General features: G+C 37.6%; 1 protein-coding gene across 1 annotated transcript in view; it reads right to left on the bottom strand.

Annotated features, from left to right (window-relative positions):
* LOC134494611 (vitellogenin-1-like) overlaps window positions 1-22,442 on the bottom strand; it is a 44,681-nt gene that overhangs the window by 15,501 nt on the left and 6,738 nt on the right. The window contains exons 6-19 of the mRNA XM_063299862.1: window positions 20,830-20,987; window positions 19,875-20,025; window positions 19,587-19,732; window positions 19,321-19,486; window positions 17,543-17,668; window positions 16,334-16,540; window positions 13,858-14,075; window positions 13,663-13,763; window positions 8,226-8,350; window positions 7,478-7,579; window positions 6,919-7,038; window positions 6,495-6,681; window positions 4,921-5,014; window positions 4,613-4,798 (exon numbers count right to left, since the gene is read on the bottom strand). Of these exons, the coding sequence (XP_063155932.1) occupies window positions 4,613-4,798; window positions 4,921-5,014; window positions 6,495-6,681; window positions 6,919-7,038; window positions 7,478-7,579; window positions 8,226-8,350; window positions 13,663-13,763; window positions 13,858-14,075; window positions 16,334-16,540; window positions 17,543-17,668; window positions 19,321-19,486; window positions 19,587-19,732; window positions 19,875-20,025; window positions 20,830-20,987 (2,087 nt within the window). The remainder of the gene's footprint in view (window positions 1-4,612; window positions 4,799-4,920; window positions 5,015-6,494; window positions 6,682-6,918; window positions 7,039-7,477; window positions 7,580-8,225; window positions 8,351-13,662; window positions 13,764-13,857; window positions 14,076-16,333; window positions 16,541-17,542; window positions 17,669-19,320; window positions 19,487-19,586; window positions 19,733-19,874; window positions 20,026-20,829; window positions 20,988-22,442) is intronic.

The following is a 22,442-nucleotide window of genomic DNA, read 5'->3' on the forward strand; positions in this document are numbered from 1 at the left end:
TGGATGTAAGAATCTTTCCTTCAGCAAAGGATCGTTACCTTGTTGTGGTGCTGGAGCTTGAGCACCTCAATGATGCCATGAGCTAAACCGTGAAGGGCCACCCAAGACGGGAAGGTCATGACAGAGAGGTCAGACTAAATGCGATCCCTGGGGAAGGTAATGGCAACCCACCCCAGTATTCTTGCCGTGAAAACTAAATGGATCAGTACAACCAGAGATATGTCGGTATACCATCGGAAGATGAGACCCCCAGGTCGGAAGATGGTCAAAATGCTACTGGGGAGGAACAGAGGATGAGCTCAACTAGCCCCAGACGTGATGACGCAGCTAGCTCAAAGCCGAAAGGACGGCTAGCGGCCGACGGTGCTGGTGGTGAACGGCGAATCCGATGTTCTAAGGATCAACACACCATCGGAACCTGGAATGTAAGATCTATGAGCCAGGGCAAATTGGATGTGGTTATTGGTGAGATGTCAAGATTAAAGATAGACATTCTGGGCGTCAGTGAACTGAAATGGACTGGAATGGGCCACTTCACATCAAATGACCACCAGATCTACTACTGCGGACAAGAGGACCACAGAAGAAATGGAGTAGCCTTCATAATTAATAGTAAAGTGGCTAAAGCAGTGCTTGGATACAACCCAAAAAATGATAGAATGATCTCAATTCGAATTCAGGGCAAGCCATCTAACATCACAGTGATCCAAATATACGCCCCAACCACAAATGCTGAAGAAGCTGAAGTAGAGCAGTTCTATGAGGATCTGCAGCACCTACTGGACAACACGCCTAAAAGAGATGTTATTTTCATCACAGGAGACTGGAATGCTAAGGTGGGCAGTCAAATGACACCTCGAATTACAGGTAAGTATGGCCTGGGAGAACAAAACGAAGCAGGACACAGGCTGATAGAATTTTGCCAAGACAATTCACTCTGCATAACAAACACTCTCTTCCAACAACCTAAGAGACGGCTTTATACATGGACTTCACCAGATGGACAACACCGAAATCAGATTGATTACATCCTTTGCAGCCAAAGGTGGCGGACATCTGTACAGTCGGTAAAAACAAGGCCTGGAGCTGACTGTAGTTCAGATCACGAACTTCTTCTTGCACAATTTAGGATCAGACTCAAGAGATTAGGGAAGACCCACAGATCAGCTAGATATGAGCTCACTAATATTCCTAAGGAATATGCAGTGGAGGTGAAGAACAGATTTAAGGGACTGGACTTAGTAGATAGGGTCCCAGAAGAACTCTGGACAGAAGTTGGCAGCATTGTTCAGGAGGCGGCAACAAAATACATCCCAAAGAAAGAGAAAACCAAGAAGGCAAAATGGCTGTCTGCTGAGACACTAGAAGTAGCCCAAGAAAGAAGGAAAGCAAAAGGCAACAGTGATAGGGGGAGATATGCCCAATTAAATGCAAAATTCCAGAGGTTAGCCAGAAGAGATAAGGAATTATTTTTAAACAAGCAATGCGCGGAAGTGGAAGAAGACAATAGAATAGGAAGGACAAGAGACCTCTTCCAGAAAATTAGAAACATTGGAGGTAAATTCCAGGCAAAAATGGGTATGATCAAAAACAAAGATGGCAAGGACCTAACAGAAGAAGAAGAGATCAAGAAAAGGTGGCAAGAATATACAGAAGACCTGTATAGGAAGGATAACAATATCGGGGATAGCTTTGACAGTGTGGTCAGTGAGCTAGAGCCAGACATCCTGAAGAGTGAGGTTGAGTGGGCCTTAAGAAGCATTGCTAATAACAAGGCAACAGGAGACGACGGCATCCCAGCTGAACTGTTCAAAATCTTGCAAGATGATGCTGTCAAGGTAATGCATGCTATATGCCAGCAAATTTGGAAAACACAAGAATGGCCATCAGACTGGAAAAAATCAACTTATATCCCCATACCAAAAAAGGGAAACACTAAAGAATGTTCAAACTATCGAACAGTGGCACTCATTTCACATGCCAGTAAGGTAATGCTCAAGATCCTGCAAGGTAGACTTCAGCAGTTCATGGAGCGAGAATTGCCAGACGTACAAGCTGGGTTTAGAAAAGGCAGAGGAACTAGAGACCAAATTGCCAATATCCGCTGGATAATGGAAAAAGCCAGGGAGTTTCAGAAAAACATCTATTTCTGTTTTATTGACTATTCTAAAGCCTTTGACTGTGTGGACCATAACAAATTGTGGCAAGTTCTTAGTGGTATGGGGATACCAAGTCATCTTGTATGCCTCCTGAAGAATCTGTATAACGACCAAGTAGCAACAGTAAGAACAGACCACGGAACAACAGACTGTTTTAAGATTGGGAAAGGAGTACGGCAGGGCTGTATACTCTCACCCTACCTATTCAACTTGTATGCAGAACACATCATGCGACAAGCTGGCCTTGAGGAATCCAAGGCTGGAGTTAAAATTGCTGGAAGAAACATTAACAATCTCAGATATGCAGATGATACCACTTTGATGGCTGAAAGTGAAGAGGAACTGAGGAGCCTTATGATGAAAGTGAAAGAAGAAAGTGCAAAAGCTGGCTTGCAGCTAAACCTCAAAAAAACCAAGATTATGGCAACCAGCTTGATTGAGAACTGGCAAATAGAGGGAGAAAATGTAGAAGCAGTGAAAGACTTTGTATTCCTAGGTGCAAAGATTACTGCAGATGCTGACTGCAGTCAGGAAATCAGAAGACGCTTAATCCTTGGGAGAAGAGCAATGACAAATCTTGATAAAATAGTTAAGAGCAGAGACATCACACTGACAACAAAGGCCCGCATAGTTAAAGCAATGGTGTTCCCTGTAGTAACATATGGCTGCGAGAGCTGGACCATAAGGAAGGCTGAGCGAAGGAAGATCGATGCTTTTGAACTGTGGTGTTGGAGGAAAATTCTGAGAGTGCCTTGGACTGCAAGAAGATCCAACCAGTCCATCCTCCAGGAAATAAAGCCAGACTGCTCACTTGAGGGAATGATATTAAAGGCAAAACTGAAATACTTTGGCCACATAATGAGAAGACAGGACACCCTGGAGAAGATGCTGATGGTAGGGAGAGTGGAAGGCAAAAGGAAGAGGGGCCGACCAAGGGCAAGATGGATGGATGATATTCTAGAGGTGACGGACTCGTCCCTGGGGGAGCTGGGGGTGTTGACGACCGACAGGAAGCTCTGGCGTGGGCTGGTCCATGAAGTCACGAAGAGTCGGAAGCGACTAAACGAATAAACAACAAAAAAGAATCTTTCATATATTTCATGAATATGAATATATTCAGTTTCTAATGGCTAGGATCCAGACTGAGACATGGATTTCTCCCAGTGTCATCAAAGACGCAATTTAGTCATAAGTAACCAGATGTCATGTTCACCATTTCAATGTGTTGTTAACATTGTAACGTTTCACATGTCAAACCGTTCTTCCGTGTCTTATATGCTTGAACGTTTGCTGGTATTTTCCATTATTGCGGTGCTCCTTATTTTGCTACTTTGGAATGTATGTTTGGGTTTGCAACTCTGTTCAAGGTTACTTTCCCAGGCAGATGTAATGGTTGCTAGCACCTGGGAGGGGGTGGTTGCTAACGAGCGCTCGGGGCGGGACTGGGTTGGAAGCAAGGCTTTTAAGTTTGTATTTGGCGCGCTTTTGCTCATTCTCAGCTTTCTCTGTATTTGCATACTATTCCTTTAATAAATCAGTTATCTTTAAGCCCGGGCTTGTGAGACTGAGTATTTGGGATTAGGCAACCATTACACCAGAAGGATAACTAACTAGGTTTGGTTTCTACTCAATGACTATGAGTGAGTAAGAGATATTTTTATGGCATTAAAAATAAGTTTAAACTCCATGATCGCATCTTCCATATCTCATCATATGATATCAACATATCACATATCATCTTATGATACCATTTTGTCTCATTTGCCTCTTGCTTATCTACAGAAATGAAGGAAGAATATGTGTTTTTCAGGAGGAGCATTTCATGGAGATCCATTCAGGAGTGAGATAATGGGTTGGATTGAGAACAACTCTAATTTTCAGTTCCTCTTTCTGCTAAAACATATAAAATACTTCTCTGGATAACTAGGAGACAGTCCAGAGCTATAATATGAAGGAAAGGAAGGAGTATTTAGTAGAACTTGCCTCTTACTTCTTTCCACTAATGGGAATCTCTGGCTTTCATGAAAGGAAAGAACTTTCCATTTATGGAATGGAATTTTTGATCCAACAAAATCTCTGTTTAAATTAATTACAATGTGTCCCCTAAATCCACGTGCTGCTTCTTTTTATTTAAATTAATCACTGAAGAGGAAAAGGACTGTGTCCAAAATGGTTAAGTGAAGGTTTAGAATAAAATTTGGAAGCTAAATCAAATATTGTGCAATAAGGAAACTCTAAGAACACAAAGAACCGTAACATGATTGTAAAACCTAAAATGAAAGCACTGCTTAAGCTATATTTTTCTATAGTCTGTATGTTGAATTTATTCAGGATAAATTCTATAAAACTACTTTACTGAAATGGATTTAGTTTTTTTAATATAGATACATGCCTAAATCTATATATTAAAATTAGAAAAGCAACAAAGAATTGTTACTGATAACAGAGCCTACCTTAGAGAAATTATGTCTGTTTCCTGCTTGCATGGCGGAAGTTCAAGTTTGAAGGTATTTTCTTTGATATTCACGGTAACATCTGCATTTATGGGGACAGTTGCCGTCAATGTGGCCTTTTTTTCCAGAAAGGCATGAATTTCAGGTGTAATGGTTCCCACTGTTAAGATCATGTCCTTCTTCATACTGAAAAGGTAAAGCAAACAACAGATTTTTCAACACTCTGTGAAGAAGAATAGATGGTGGCAGGCACTTCTGCACCACTTCCTTTTTATATGATGACTTTATGTAACCATGACTGTACTTACCGAAGTGTCAGTCTAGTTTTCAGTTTGGTATTGATGTTAATTATCTCAGGCCATGTGATTTCTGATGTTGGTTCTGGAGTCATCAATAACTGAACTGTTTACATGGAAGGAAATAAATCAATGCATGCTGAAAACTAGTCCATAAAATGTAACAGTTATATAATGCTTCTATATTATGTATTAATATTTGCTTTTCACTTAAAAAGGACTAGGAGGCAGTAGTAAGTGATGGATTTCTTTTATATTCTTGCTCATAATCTAGTAAAACCAACTGGATGCATCAGGTGATTGAGATCTGAATAAACATTATTGAGTCTAGTAAAAGGAGACTACCATTTTTCTGAATGTAGTTTTTCTGCCAAAAATCCCAGAAAAGTTGAAATTGGACTAATGCTTACAAATAATAATAATAATAATAATAATAATAATAATAATAATAATAAACATTGATTCCCCCCTTTCACCCTCTGAATATTTATTGGCAAAGTTTGGCATGATTACTATTTGAATCACTTATTTTAAAAGAACTGTTCTGATATTTACAGAACTTGGAACTAAATATAAATAAGTTGCTAATGTAAGGTCATGTTGTTAGGATACTTCAGACATAAGGCTTTTAAAAATATTTTTTTTCTTGCAATCCTTTATAGAATATGTAGTAATGAGGGAACTGAAACAAGAAATGCTAGGTAGTCACCATGCTTAGCATTTATAGTGGTTAAGTCATGGATGGCCCTCCAGGACCCTTTTTACATATCCTAACTACCTAATCATACTTCTTACATACCCTAACTACCCTAATCATACCCTCTAAGATCATAGCTGCAACATTTGGCAGCATCAAATATCCTTAAAACACTCTGAAAAATACCTCCCTTTAGGTTAATCACTTCTCTACTTGGCCTCCAGTAAGTTTCTAGATAGGTAGGTAGGTAGATAGATGCCAAATTACACCGTAACATTTGGTACCAAAGTACCTGAATCTATGAAAATTTACTGGATTACTATGAGCCAGTCACTTGTTCTCAGTAAAACTTATTTTGCAAATTAAATTCATCATTGTGGGATAAAATTAAGCTCTTGAAGGAAAGTGATGTCAGAACTGTCAGAAATGGCAAAACTGACCTGCTTGGTCAGGGATAAAACAATGAGTACCAACTTAAAAGACTGGAAAACTTTTATGGACTTTTTGCTGAAAATAGAGAAAGGTGAGGTGATGATTTATGGATTTGATGATTGAAAAAGGACTAAACAAGGGCTGAAGGGATTTTTGTGATATTAAGGAGGTTGGATGATATGTTTGTTAATTTCTGTTCCAAAGAAAGTTGGAAGTCACTTATTTTTCTGACTTTTGTTCTCTTAGTTATTCTTTTTTCTATCTTTCCTTTTTCCTTTTGTTTTCTGCACTTCCTTTTTCTACTTCTTATTTCTCTTTTTATTTCTCTTTTTTCTGTTAGATTAGTCTTTTATTGCTTGAAAAAAATCTACCTACCTACCCACCTACCTATCATCTATCTATGTATCTCTGAAGGAAGTGGGATATATGTAACAATGAATAAAACATATTTTCTTACCATTTCCAGTAACTTTTGTGTGAGCAACATGGACCAAACCTATTTGCCAAGGTAACCCAGTACAAGTTGGTACAGAACGCTGCACTTCTGCAGACATGAAATATTTCTCCCAGCGAATATTTTGACGATTTTTAAGGACATCTATAAAATATTTTGCCCCAGGAAAAGCTACTTTTCCATGATATGCCTGCAAAAATAGATTTGATTTATTTAAACAAATCTGTGCATCATATACAAACTTTATTGGAATGATTGCATCTCAAAAGATATAAGCTTGCCAATAGAATTATATCATAATTATAGTGAATAATATTTAGAATATATCGCTATAAATCAAATATTTAAAATATGAATGTTCAAATGCTTAAAGAGTAGATATATATAGTATGATAGTGAATTTGGAAATAGTATGTAAATAAGTCACCTTTATTAGTTGTGGAATTAAATTCATCTTCACATTCCCAGTTAAGATTTCTTTGCCAAATATTTTAACATATAATTCTAGAACAGTCAACTCATCAGCTATGATTTTCTGGTCAGAAGGCTGTATGATAAGAAGTAGAAATTAGAATGTTTATTATTTATTTGAATATGCATTCTGACTCTGCATTTATGTATACCAGGCATCATACAGTAGGTATTTTGAATGAAATCCTGTAAAAATTAAATAATGTACAAAAATAAGCATCATAATAAAAATAGATATTAGAAAACAACAGAAAGCCCCCACCACCACCACCAAGAACTGAGAAGGGGTCTGCGGGAGGCTAATGCTTATGGGATTAAAAAAAAAAAACTTAGGTGACAAAAAGAAGAAACTGGCTGATTTTGGAAGTTCTGTCTAGTCTTGAAAGTTCCATCAGCGAAAAAGGAAAAACCTCCCCTATACAGTACATATTAAGAAGGCTAATATGGGAGGTAGTATCCTGAGAAAAAAAGCCATTGTAAAATGTTTATAGCATGATTGACTGCTGCCCGTTTACCACTTTTTGAAGCTGCTGTGAATCAGAGTTCCAATCACCACCTTTGCTAGCTTCTTGCAGTTTTTCTATGATTTCTTTTATTCTTTCTGATTCAATTCCCACCTATATTGGAAATAAAAATGCAGTTGTGATAAAGAGTTCTACGCCCTACATAAATTCGAGCATTCTATTGTTTTCAAACATCAGAATCAACCAGTATTAAACAAATTGATACATTGCCTGTCGTACATTTAAAGGCTCTACAATGTATCTGCATTTAGAAAATCCCACAGAAGGAGTCATTTCCAATAAGAATGGGTTAACAGAGAAGATCGTAAACAAAAGCTGTCATGTATAGCTTCTGAAGGCCTACCCATCTAAAATCTATCTCCCTGCCAACATTTTTTTAAAATGTAGAATACTCCATAGATGAAACCAGAGCTGAAGGGATTTTAAAAAATTAAATACGTGAAAGGCTCATTGGTAATGTAGAGTTCACATTGTTGTTGATTTCAGCTGAGTACTGTTTCCAAACTATCTGATGGCTATAGCAAAATAAAAAAAACACAGTATTTTCAGTCTAAGACTAGGAAATGGACATTAAGAAGTATGGGTTGCAATTGTATGCTTGTTGTCAGCCTTCCCAATTCATTAGACAGATGAGTGGGTAGGAAACCAGAAAAAGACAGGAACTTTAATTTGTAATTCAGGTCAACAGATAATTATTGAACACAGGCAAAAAAACAACAATGGTTCAATATTTAAATACCTCCAAAAGAGAAATTATGCTGCCCATGATGTTTGCCTTGAAGTTGGTCATTATAAATGTTGGGGATGTGCTTTCTTTTGTATGAAGAAAGATTGAATTTACTGCTAGACGAGCCTTATAAAATTCTGAAAAGATAGATAATCCAGTAAGGGCAATTATTTCAAACTGAAGAATAAATACTTACTTTGGTTTCTGATTGCTTAGCGTAAGGACAATTTCTGAAATAGCCAGAAAGTATAAAGCATGTATAAAACAGTCTCTATAACAATACTGAACAAGTAGGACTTAATATTCCACTCTACTCTGCCCTGGTTAGCCACCTTTTGGAGTACTGCGTCCAGTTCTAGACACCATAGTAAAAAAGGACAGTGATAAATCAAAGCAAATTCAGAGGAGGGCTCCCAAGATGGTGGAAGGTTTGGAAACCAAGCCCTGTGAGGAATATTTAGAAGATCTGGGTATATTTAGAAAGGCAACTGAGGGGAGATATGATAGTCTTCAAATATCTGAAGGGTTGTCACATAGAAGAGGAAGTGAACTTATTTACTATTTCTCCAGAGGGCAGGATTAGAACCAATGGGTTAAAACCACAAGGAAGTGGGTTTAGGTTAGAGGTCAGGAGGAACTTCCTAATACTCTGAACTGCCAGTCAGTGAAATAGGCTGCCATATAAAGTGGTGAATTCTCCTTTACTAGAGGTTTTCAAACAGAGCCTGGGTGGTCATCTGTCAGATATGCTCTATTTCATCCTGTACCGAGGGGTGTGTTGGATTAGATTACCTCTCAGGTGTCTGTAGGTTGAGTCATAGCAACTGGATTTCTTTCTTTTTGGTTGAAACATTTCGCTGCTTGTCCAAGCAGCTTCTTCAGTCTGGGCAAAGGTTGGTAAGGGGATCCCATATATGTCTTCCAGGGTGGCTGCATTGTCCCTACACCTGAATGGCTGTTAATTGTGCCAGGGAGGTGTGGATTGCCTTTGGGATGTCTTACTCCTAAATCCCCTGTTTATCCCCAAGTGGATTGTTAAGAGTGGCCTTCCTGGTAAACTTGTGAAGTGGTCTTAATCTTCCTGGGGACTAATGAAAGAGCAGCATGAAAAATGGGGGACAAGTTCTGTCTGAGGCCTCTGCCTCTATTGAGGGAAGGATTTTCCACTTTAGCATGAATGGATTCCTTAACCCCTCTCTCAAACCACTTATCTTCTCTGTCCAAAATGTGAACATTATTGTCCTCAAATGGGTGTCCTTTTTCTCTTCCAACTCTGTGATTATATGATTTGGGCTTGGCATTCTTGCTAGATTTCCACTAGGGAAGGAGAATATATTCAAATCTCATGATTATTCTGATCGAAGGATGGGAAACAAGTCATAAGGGCATGATAATAGAACGTATTCTTCGTTTCTAGAGTGGTATAGATTCCCTTATGTCTACAGTCTAAAATACCTGGGATTATTTTTTTGCAAGACTTGGGAGAGCTATTACCAACTGACATGTACAATATGGCATTTGATGTTCCAGTGCTTTCTAAGTTCATATGTTTACCTATACTAATGGACAAAATCCATCCTTTATTCTTATCCTATTATACATATATGTGCCATTGATCATATTTATATCACCTACTAGGCATAATTTTATGAATCTTAATAGAAGGGATAAAAAAAAACCAGGATAGATTTACCATTTTTGCTAATGCTTTTGAAGTCATAATACAGATGATCTGGTAAAGATAAATGGCGAAGATATAGATTGCTGAGCCAAATTATTCTAAAGCATTACAGTTGTAGTAATAAATGCTGTACAGTCAAATACGGTGGCATTAATAGTTCAATAATCATTATCAAGTAAAAGCCCGTAATTATGAAATGACTACGTGTGTGTCTCACAAAGAATCCAGTCTTCCTAATTAGTGGGCCTTATTTTTTTCTGTTTGCTTTCACAGACTTGGATCCAGATAACATGTAGGAGTGTTTCAGTTTTTCTACAAGAAATCTGGAGGGGATAATCATCTTATCCTACCTAACTGAAAAATATCTGAAAAAAGAAAACTTTTGGAGGGTTAGAAACTGCTAGTGTTGTCTGAAAAAATGCATTAGGAGCTGCAGGTAGGAAGAGGGAATAGATTAAGATTTCTTCTCTTCCCTCTGCAGCCACTCTGCTGGATTCTATCCCAGTATTTTTGTAAAATAAAAAAAATCCTTCCATCTGCAGAACAGCCGATCTGGATCCAAACCACATTTTGTTAAAATAATGATAATAAAACTGAAGATGCGTGGTAAAGTTGCATCTCGTAAGTGAAGTTATTTCATGAAAATGAGCATTCTTTAGAGGGCACAAAAGTTCATCTGGCGAATAAGTGCTTCTGGCATTCCTGAAGATACAGCTGGGAGACAGCAGGTCTGAATGTTGCATATGACTTTGGTCACAGCATTATGTGTACCACTTACTTTTATAGAATGATTAAATGGTCAGGTAATGTCATTCCAGAAAATACGTCAGGTTGCTTGAAATGGCGCTAATTGAACTACTTGAATTATATTAATTAGTTCCACATCTTCTTAAAACAATGGGAAAGGCTCTGTTAAGCTACATACACACAGTTCTCAGGTATATTTCGAATTTCTTTCCCTGGGTGTAGGGTAAATTTCTGGGATTTTCCCAGCAGTTTAAAGAAGGAGCCACCCAAGTCACAAAATGTAAAATGTAGTGATATGAAATTTGTTATATGCGGCTTGGTATGTACACCCTCTTCCATAAAGGGCCCTGTTTATATTGTGAACTGCACTGGTCTGAGACTGACACGGCTCCTGGTGGTCCAATACTGTTGTTGTCATGAGCACTGATGGCGAGCAGGAGGGGGCCCCTATCCAGGGGGGAAAACGCATGCGTAGTACTGAGGAATTAAGCAGCCATTCAAAGAGACACAGATCAGACCCGCCCTAACTTTCGGGGTTTTATCTGTCTGGGTTTTTCCCACGCTTCTTCAGTTTGTTAGGATTTTCTGTCTTACATAGCAGTAATAAACACTAGAGACCTATTCCTCGTCTCAGCGTGATTTCTGACTGTTAGGACAGTTGTGGCCTTGGGTGTAGTTTGAGAAGCTAAACAGTTAACTAGGGGTCAGTTCTGGTTCCAGACAAATGACTATTCACATTGGATGTTCCCTCTACTGCTGTAGCAAGAATTCATTCCTCACCTCAGCTCATTCCAAACTCAAGGAATTTCTACCCTTCCTTGGCTGTCCTGACCTGCACCAACCACTCAGAGATTTGCAAACCTCCTATTTGCTGCTGTTTCAAATATTATTTTTTGTTCTGGCCACAAAAGGCAAATGCAACAAGAAAAGAGATGGGGCATTTATGGTCCACTCTTCCATCTGTAGCTGGAATGAGTGCTGTCTGGTGACACTGGAGGACAGAGCAATGGGCATGGTTATGCAGTGAGACAAGCCTGCAGAAAATGATGTGAGAGACCCAGTTGCTCATTATGTGGAAAGGCTCAGTCAGTTAATTCATAGTTTTATGTCCAAGAAAGAAATCTGACTAGAACTCCTTGGTGTTATACTATGGATAGAAAAAGAAACAATTTTAGCAGATGCTGGCAGGACTTCTGCAGTCCAGTGTGCAAACTGCACACTATATAAGATGCTCTATGTGGGGGGTGGGGGAAGGTGTGCCAGTTGCAAGTAAAAAAAAAAAAGGGAGAAGCAATAATAACACAGGCTTGCAGGTTTTGCACCTGCACACTTGGTCACCAAGACTGGCCACCCAGACTGGCCACTCATGTAATTATAATTGTATTTAATAATGCTGTAATATTGAAATATGGTTTGCGGGGCACTAAGTGGAATTCTGCACCTGGGCCCCTTGTATGCCAGCAGTGACCCTGAATGGTGGTTTTCTACAAACTAAGTATAGGTTTTAGCCAGAGCTACCTATTATTTTTTTCTTCAGTGCTTCAACCTTTGAAATTATAATGGTTATTGATTGGCAGAAATAAAGCAACTGCCATGTTGCCTTCCTCTATAGTTCTACCCTACACTCATATAAGTCCTACTGAGTTCAGTGGATTTTAGTTTTGGTAATGATGCATAGAAAAGGAGCAGAAATGCAGAATTTTAATTCAGTATTTGGAATGTTTCAGAGTCAGTCAACAACCAGCTTTATTTATTTATTTATCTTATATCCCGCCTTTATTATTTTTATCAGTAACTCAAGGCGGCGAACATACCTAATATTCTTTCCTCATCCTGTTTTCCCCACAACAACAACCCTGTGAGGTGAATTGGGCTGGGAGAGAGGGACTGGCCCAAGGTCACCCAGCCGGCTTTCATGCCTAAGGCAGGACTAGAACTCTCAGTCTCCTGGTTTCTAGCCCATTGCCTTAACCACTAGACCAAACTGGCTCTTTTATGACATACAGTAACTGTGTAGGAATCTGTATTCATTCGGAATATTTTCAGCCTCTTTCTCTGCTTTCAAAGCCAATTGAAAGATGAAAATATGTGGATGATTTAAGTTTCTAACTGTTTTTGTGTGTTTGTGTGTGTGGTAGAAGAAGGACTCATGCTACAGCATGGGCCTCTAGTATTCAGAATGATAGAAACAGAGGATTGAGTAATCTTAGATGATGGAAATAATCTGCTATCATTGGCAAATATAAGATCCTGCCTGCCTGCACAAATTCACTTCCAGAAATTTGTTACCCTTCATTCTCTCTGGGAATCAGGAAATTTGCACTTAAATAATGGTGGTTCCTGAGATATTACACAAGTCTTTCCCAACACTGTACATTGCAGATATTTTAAAAATACTTCTATTATATCGTAAAAAACAACAGCAGCAGCAAGGTAAGTTACTTTGAATTATCAATGTGTTATAAATTTGCAAGTAAAGAAAAAAAAATCTGGGCAATTTTCTCATAAACAAGTCCCCCCAAATTAAATTTCCCAAAACTCTTCTTTCTTGGCCCTTTGTGAAAAGAAAAACAGCAAACCAAAAACCAAAAAGTGTTGACAAACAGCTCATATCAACAATCTTTTGCTGAAAATCAAGTATGGTGCATTCATATTGTGTTGGATTTCAACTCTCAGCCATATTCTCAGGATATTAAGGAACTGAGGGTGGCAAATTGGGTGTAGTGGTTAAAGGTACCAGGTAGAAACTGGGAGGCGGTGAGTTCTAGTCCTGCTTTAGGCACAAAGCCGGCTGTGTGACCTTGGGCCAGTCACACTCTCTCAGCCCTAGGAAGGAGGCAATGGCAAACCACTTCCAAAAAACCTTGCCAAGAAAACTGCAGGGACTAGTCCAGGTAGTTACCTGGAGTCAAGACTGACTTCAAGGCAGCAAAGCAAAAACAAAAACCCTACAGATAGGCATTTTAAGCCACTGCTTGGTTATAAGTAATACTTATTAGTAGGAGAACATATGTAGCTTACCATCAAGGAACTCAGTGAAGTACAAGCTGCTGAATTGATAACCAGCTTGCGCTTGAATTTTTCCACACAGTACATTGAGAGCCATCTTGCAAGCAGAAGCCCTAAAAAAAAAAAAGGATGGATCCAACAAGGTTCATGTTGAGTACTGCTGTTTGTTACTTGTTAGTTGTTAAAAACATTTTTTATTAGACTTACATCACTTGGAGTTCAGGAGCTGTGCTTCTGGCCATTGTGCTCAGGTACATGTAGACAAAGTTTTTAACCTGTATACTAGGTTCGTGTAACATTGCGTTAGTTAAGATAATCAGGACAGGCAACTTTGGCTTCAATTCCATAAGGACAAAGGTACCACATGCTCGGACTATAGGAGCAATTTGGTAATTCATGATTATTTGAAGTAAAAATCCTTGTACCTGTGCAAAATAGATAGTAAATATTAGAGCCGTGCAAGGATCATCTGATACTTTCATGGTCAGATTCTTAGCCATGAAAATAAACAGATTCATCTTGTGTTGATCTGGGGTTGGGAGCCCATTCTTGCTTATTCATGATTAAAAGCATGAACTGGAAAGCCAGACTTTAGCTTCTCCTTATCTAAAATGGGACAAAGGCACAGTGTTGCTGTACTGAACGAGGAACAGCTAAGGACACTGATATCTTTCTTTTCATTATCAGATTGAGACAAAATGTTCAGGAAAGTTGTGCACTTTGGGGGGATGGGGTGTGTCAAATCTCATAGAAATCAGTGCAAGGGTTTGTGTTACAACCTATAGTTTCTTTGTTTCTAGTCTTCACCAGAAAGAGATGAAATTTACAGGAATGTTAAACTATTATGAGGGGATGAAATAGGCCCCTAGAAAACATTGCAAGGTTTCCATGTTACATAATTTTTGACCATAACAAGGATCATTTTTACAGCATTAATGAAGCTTTTTTATTTGATTCAATCTGCACTGCCATCCCATTTTTGATCTCTCCAGCATTGCTACCTAATAAACTAAGACATGTACATTAATCAGTAAGACCAAAATTTGATATGTGGAGGGGTGAGATTCTGCTTAAAAGGTCAAAAGGCTGGATGAAGACAGACCCACCCAATTATTTCATTTACAATTTTATACAGTTGGGAAAAAAAAGCTAATTAATGAATAATTTGTGAAGAGGATTAGCAAGCAGGACAGAATTCAGTACCAACTAATGCAGTTAAGCAAAAATGGACCAGTCAACATTAAATGAAAAGGTGAAAGGTGAAAGGCCCCTGTGCAAACACCGAGTCATGTCTGACCCTTTGGGGGGACGCTGCTTTCATGACGTTTTCTTGGCAGACTAAAGCAAGGTGGCTTGCCATTGCCTTCCCCAGTCGTCATCTTCCCCAGCAAGCTGGGTGCTCATTTTACCGACCTCAGAAGGATGGAAGGCTGAGCCAACCTGAGCCGGCTACCTGAGAGAGAATCCATCTTCTGCTGGGATTGAACTTGGGTCGTGGGGAGAGTTTCAGCTGCAATACTGCTGCCTACCACTCTGCGCCACACGAGGCACACACGTGGCATTTAAAATATTGTAAGGCGAAGGGAGGAAGGGAAAGGATGGGAAGTGAAAACAATGGGAGCTGTGGAAACAAACTGATTGGAGAAAGGTCACTAGATTGGACAAAGGACTGTTAGTCCCCAAATTCAATATATCTTCTTCTTATCCACTGCCGGAGCATTATATAAGCAAGTGCTTTTTTGGTGCCTGGGCTCACACGTTTCGTCTTTTGGGTGCCTGATGTGACTCTTCCCACCAGACTGAGCCTTTAAACTACATTTAGGAAGTGGAGGATTTTGAATTAGAGATAAGGTGAGTTAGAGAATCTTTTTCTGTTACAAATGAGTTAAAAACCATGCTGAATAGCCTCATTCCATGTCTGGCTTAAAGTAGGCATATAGCTGGAGCACAGTGCTACTATATTCCGAAAGAAAGTCACACATATATTCATCAGATATTTTTCCCTCTCTAATGGAATTTCGTTCTAATTCCTGTGAAATATAAATGCAACTCAGCATTTTCAGGATCGTGCAATGGACTGTTGAAAACACTGGCAGGAAACATGGAGGTTTTTTGTGTACAATGTTTCTATTCAAAAATCATACCCAACTAATATTTACATGCTACTCCCTCTCATTTCACTGAGAAGAGATCCTCCTGGAAATTTCTGCCAGTTAGGGAAAATGGCAGAATATATATACTCTGTGTGTGTGCGTGTATGTGTGTGTGTATGAATATATGTGTATGTGTATGTATGTGTGTGTGTATGTGTGTATGTGTGTGTGTCTGTGTGTGTGTCTGTGTCTGTGTAAAATGTATGTATGTATGTATGTATGTATATTTTTTGCTAAGGAAGCAAGAAATACAGCTTAGAACCTGTACAAGAAATCCCCCAACGAGAATCCATCAGTGATTTTGTCATTATTCTTTCCATTTATTTCTTCAGGAAAGTTCACTGGCAATGTGAAAAGTAGATTCTTATATGCTTTGTTTCTGTCCACTGTAAAGCATTTTGGCCTCATATAATACTCCACATAATTATGGTCAACTCATGTTAGACCACTAGCTCCATGATATTGTTAATGTAATAAGCAAGTAAAAACAGTCCAATGAACCATCCTCCCCCCTCCCCAAATCTTCCTACCCGTATAGGATCTTTTTTCCCAGGATTTCTTAGAGCCATGATAGCATTCCGTTGAATTCTAACATCAGAGGGAATAGCAGTTTGCAGATACTTCATAATGGGTTTCAAGACAATTTGGTGTTCCACATTTCCAAAGGCTTTCAGAGCCAAGACACTTGCATCTATATCCGATGAACTTATGGCTTTAGTTGCAAAATCAGTCAGAGGCTGTGAAAAAAACAGTGTTACATTAAACTTGGTATACGGTTATGAACAGTCAGTAGTTCCATTCCAAGAATGCTAGTGCACAAGGTACTCTTATGAATATCCCCACAAGTGGGAAAGGCATAGCTATGTCTTTGATATGACATTTGGATGGAGTGATGTATAAAATACTGGGTGGGCATCAGAAGAAAGCACAGATGTTCCACTCCAGACTGAGATGAGTTCTTCTGGAGAACTGCAGACTCGTAATTCTAGATTGTCAGGCTGGTCAATATGATGTAACCTTAAAGAATACAGTATGGTTCTTAAAATGAAGGATTTGGTTACATCAGATGTAACTCCATGTTACATTTTTACAGTCTAGAAAACTGGTATTGTAGCACCAGATACCAGTTGCTTTTCTTATCATAACTCTAGAAAAAAAATATCTGTTTACAAATAAGCTTGTACATATCAGTGTGTTTCAAATGTCAGTGTACAGTATCAACAACACAATCTTCCATATAAATTAAAAAAATACATGAAAGGCAATGATAATTATTCCAGTTGTTGACAATAATGTTGATTTCCTACATATAATTGTAAAATGTCTTCTTTAAAGGCAATGTTATGGAACATATAATTGGCACATTTACTATTGCTTTTAATCAAGCCATGGAATCTTACATTTATTTTTTTAAAAAAATAACTTACAATAATAAGAACTTTATAAAAATGCTTTATAAAAGAAATGAACAAGTAATATAAAGCTATTGTTCTCAGGTAAATATGCCATATAAATGTTAAGTGTTATTTGCTCTTCTCACATTTTTTTTCAGTTCCAGTCGGAGATCACAATTCTGATGTCAGTGAAACAAGAATCTCATTTTAATGCTTTGTAGTAACACCTGAAAATTGCTCAACAGAGATATTTTCATTTGAAAGTTCCTTCATCTGAGCTGAGGTAGCACCTTGGAACTTAAGGAACTTTAGGTAAAGAAACAGAATTGAAACTGGGCAACGTACCTTGAGATATTTGTCAGAGATTGTGTCTGAGACAGCATAGAATCTGGAAAGTAATGTTCCATAGCAGAGACAGATGGAAGTACAATAGAGACTCTGTGGACCTTTAAGAACTTCTGTCACAATGGCCTGTGGAAAGAATATTTGGCTGTTACTATAACTGAGTGTCAAAGGGAGATGCAAACATGAAGCAAATGATTTGCTCATATTTAACATGTGGATCTGTAACATTGATGCAACTACATGCTAGATCACAGTCAGAAATTTAAAATCTAAATATAAAGCAATTATATTGCTTAGCATCTGTAAAATGGTCTATAGCATTTATATCTTACCGTATAAGATTTCTTACAATGTATTATCCCAATATTTCTTATGAGAACTGATCAGTATCACTTTTTCCACATCACAGATGAGCAGCTTGCCTAAAGCCCTGATCTATGAGTTTATGACAAGGCTACATTTAAACAAAAAACTCCAGCTCAGTTTCTGAGCCAACAGAGATATTAGTTCTCAAGTCAGCCAAGTGTTTCCAAATCTGACAAAGAGATTTGAATGCAATAAAAACAATTTCAGGACAAATTTTCTTTGAGATCTGCAGCATTTTGAAGATTCCAGATAAGAACATTGCATTAGATGGTGTCAGTGCCACAGGCAAGTGTGTCAATAATTACAGACTTATACATAGGGAATCACCATAGTTTATTTGATGAGAGTATTATCATTTTAGAAGGAAAGAATATGAGTTTCTTCAATGTGGCAGCTTTCAGATATGTTGGAATTGCAGCTCCTATAATTTCCAATCAGCATGGTCAATGGAATGTGCTAATGCCAAGTTAAGTAAATCAGTATAAGCTATATCCATAGATTTTCTTCTTCACATATTGTATAGCATTAGAGTCCCCTTTTTGGGAGAGATGGGCGGTGATAGAAATTTGAAGAATAAATAAAAATAAATAAATAGCATTCAGGTTTCTGCATTTCACCTTGCTGTCTCTCTTTGTGATGGGATGTGAGGATGACCTTGGAGAACAGAGGGAAGAGATGCTGCCTAGGGAACGATCAGATAAAAGGAAAGGAAGTCCACGAGAGGGTGATGGTCTAAAGAGGAAACTAAGGAAAGACCCCCCTGAACCCTCAAGCAATAAATAGGGAGGGCGGGAGATTTGCACTTTCCGATTTGCAAGATTCTGTTAATGTAGCCGTACAATAAAGTAGAATTAGTTCATCTAGTTGTGTTTCCTGACTGGTTTACCTGGAAGGACTGACACTCTCAACTTTCATACCAGATATGATTCACGATTTGGTCTATGATGGTGGAGGTGTAAATTCTAATCTAGTTACTAGGAAAGTTAGGTTGAACCAATAGCCCTACGCATGTTGCACTGGCAATGCTGGGTAGGGAAGCTGGGAGTTATAGTTCAGCAACATCTGCAAACAACAGCTTCCACACCTGGAGAATTTCATTCAGGTTAGTGTTACTCAAGATAAGGAGAGTGAGTTTAGAAGCTAGAAGTTATTTGCAAATCTCTGAGATATCCAAACTGCATGTGTTGTCATGTTTTAGAGTTTCCCTCAGTTAATCTATTAAGTTAATTTTCATTTGCCAGGTAACGCAATCCATCTTCAATCTGTTGGAAAGGGGGTTTTTTGGTTAAAAAGAAAAAAACAAGCCAACCACAAACAGAGGATCATTTGGAAGAGTACTACTGCTAATAATAACAGTTAACAACATTAACAATATAGTAATAGCAATTGCAAGAATGATAGCAGTATTTTACCATAGCTTCTTCAACTACTTCTTCAGATGCATTGCAGAAATGGAAGAACACAAGCAATGTCTGGGCTGCTTCAGTGCTGGTGATTTCTTGTTGAACTATTTTGTGGCTCACATATTTTAGTGCCACTGAGGTACCCACAGCAGAAATTAAATCCAAAATGGTGGCTCTGCAGAAAAAAGGATAAATCATGCCTGAACTGTGATTATTTGGATTTAAATATCCAATTATGCTTTTCAGTAATAAAATAACTTCCTGTATTATCTTACCTATGCATTGGCTGGCTAAAGAAGGGGTCAAACACTTCAGAATAATTAATTTCATTGTCTGTGCGCAAAAGGTTGACAAGATGCATAAATCTTTTACCATCTTTTGGGAAATTTTCATTTGCCAGGTAATGCAATCCATCTTCAATCTGTTGGAAAGGGGGTTTTTTGGTTAAAAAAAAACCAAGCCAACCACAAAACTCCAAAATGTTTCAGATATTGTTTAATCATTGAACCAAGAATATTTACATGGAACCAAAAATCCATTTGCATTCTAACCTTTAAGCTTACCTCCTTGTTTCTGTTCTTGATTTTTGATAATGGAACAGGAAGTAGAGGAAGATCACTATTTTTAAAATTATATGAAAGTGACCCATATTTCTTCAAGTCAATAGGTATTTGTGGGAAGCGGTTGTGGGTTTCAAAGAATTCCATTTTCTGTCTAAAGAATAAAGATACAGTGAAATTAAGAAAAAAAAAACTATGAATACATTTCTATGTTTGTGGTTCTGCCCTTGATTACCAGCTGGTTTTTGTTTTGATAAAATCAAAACAAAAAATCTGGACACCTTGATAGTATTATTGGTCTAATCTTTCAATTCAAGTAGTGCTTGATCTCTGGGTCATAAAACTTTGCTGAAGCTTCAGAGCTATGATTATGAGATAGCATTTAATGCAACATTAATAATTTTAGTGCACCTATAGATGAGCTTCATTTCTCTCCTTTAAAAACTAATTCTGAGCCACATAATTAAGGTAAATTATTTCTGTGGGCCAATTTTATATTGTTTTATCTTAATTTATTATTCAAAAAAGAAGTAGATGTGGCATGTAATAAATTGGACCATTACTGGTATCCTGTAGTAATGAAAATCCCTGTACTCCAACCAATACTGTCAACATCTAAATTGGTTGAACAACTGACTGTGTATAATGTTATAAAGTTTTTCAGGCCAATATTGGAGAAAGTTAACTTGTCGCCTTTGATTCTAAACAGAAGAAGTAAAAAAGACTGTTCTAATTTTACTGAGAATACTTGTAATTGAATAGGTAATGATATAATAAGTGAGCAAAGTATTTCAGATTTATAGCTAGTCATGATGCTCTATGATAATTTGGGACTTAAGAAATACAATTTTAGAAACACAATACAGTAGATGTTAAGGGTTGCATTGTATGTAGCGTGATACAATAATAAAATAAAGACATTCATAATTTTGGAGCAATTATAACAAAGTTCGAAGACCTGGCCTCCATTATGACACTTTTTCCATTTTGTTCATTGAATGGTGTGAATAGTCGGATTTCTTGAACATTGGCTTGTAGGATTAGTTTATCATTTCTTCCCTTCAGAACCTTGATTCTGTAGTTGGATGTAGCTGTGGCTTGAAAATTCCTATTTTTCTTTACCGAAAAAAATGAAAATGTCATTAGAAGGCAATTTATGCCATAGAAGTGAGGTAATGACTACTCATACAATACAAATACTATAATTTTGTTTGAGTACAGTTAACAATAAGGCTTGGCAGCTGGCAAACTATATTCCATCCAGGACAAGGGAACCTCTGCCCTTTGTATGACAATCACATTTAATTTCTATATTGTTACTTGCTTGGACAAGTGAGGAATAGGAAAATGCCTTTTATCTGATCTCCTTTTGTGTTATCTATTGTGATGGTCAATAGAAACAGTGGTCAACAAGATGGATACTGAAAACCAATAATTAGGCATGAATGGAATAAAACCCTCTTTCTGATGTACCCCAGTTACTGATATGGTGTCTTCAATCCTTGTGGCTCTGTGTTGTCAAGAACATTATTACTGATGTTTAGGAAAAGGCAATAGTGGGGACAAATAGAATGTAGAATATTTTTTTGGTTCATCATACTTTTCATGTTCTTTTTTTAAGGATTAGGCTTAGAATACCTAAAGAAAAAAAAAGTACGTGAAAAAGAGAGCCTGCTTGATTAAAATGTGTGGGTATCTTGAAAATGAAAATTAGTTTACTATTCTTGCACTAGAAACTGTTCAAATTTCTACATGTTTACATATTGCTTGATTGCTTGATTATGTGCCATCAAGTCAGTGTCAACTCTTGGTGACCACAGAAATAGACCTTCTCCAGGATGGTCTATCCCAAACTGCCTTTCAGGTCTTCCGATGGGACAAATAATATGTACATCACAACTGTAGTCACTTGCATATACCTAATGTTAAAACTATGGCTTGGAATTGAGTTTAATAGAACTTATTTTCAATTTGGAACACTTCTTGTATAGATTTACAGAAAACTTCATTGTTTGCAGAGCTTGGTCTAGAAGTCAATTAAATTTGGGGCAACTTTATAAGAGTCATTTATATGGTAGTATGATTTATTTATTTTATTTGTCAAATTTTATCACTGCCCATCTCCCTCTTAAGGAGGGACTCTTTATGATTGCACTGTGTTAAATTATCTTAACTGAACTTACAATTTAACAAAGTTTGAACTTTACATGGAGGGTAGGGGAATTTGCCCCCTTTACACTCTATCTCCAGTTAACCCTGATAACAAGCAATCTATTTGTTCAATAGAACATTGAATTAATATACATTGCAGGTGAAAAATGAAAATCAAAGGAGAATTGCTAGGACTATTTTTTAAGTTAGTTAATCATATAATCATGTTTTTGCAATTTAATACACACAATATAGTTATTTTAAGACCTAGGCTTTCAATTTAAGGAATATGTTCCTTATGAAAATAACTGTATGAATAACTGTCTCGGGATGCCAGTAATGTTCCTGTTTGATTAGAGAAAAGACAATATCTATATTGCTGACTGGAAACCCCTTACGGATTTTTTGCATAAAACAGAA

Source organism: Candoia aspera, chromosome 3, assembly GCF_035149785.1.
Source record: "Candoia aspera isolate rCanAsp1 chromosome 3, rCanAsp1.hap2, whole genome shotgun sequence".
NCBI lineage: Eukaryota > Metazoa > Chordata > Lepidosauria > Squamata > Boidae > Candoia > Candoia aspera.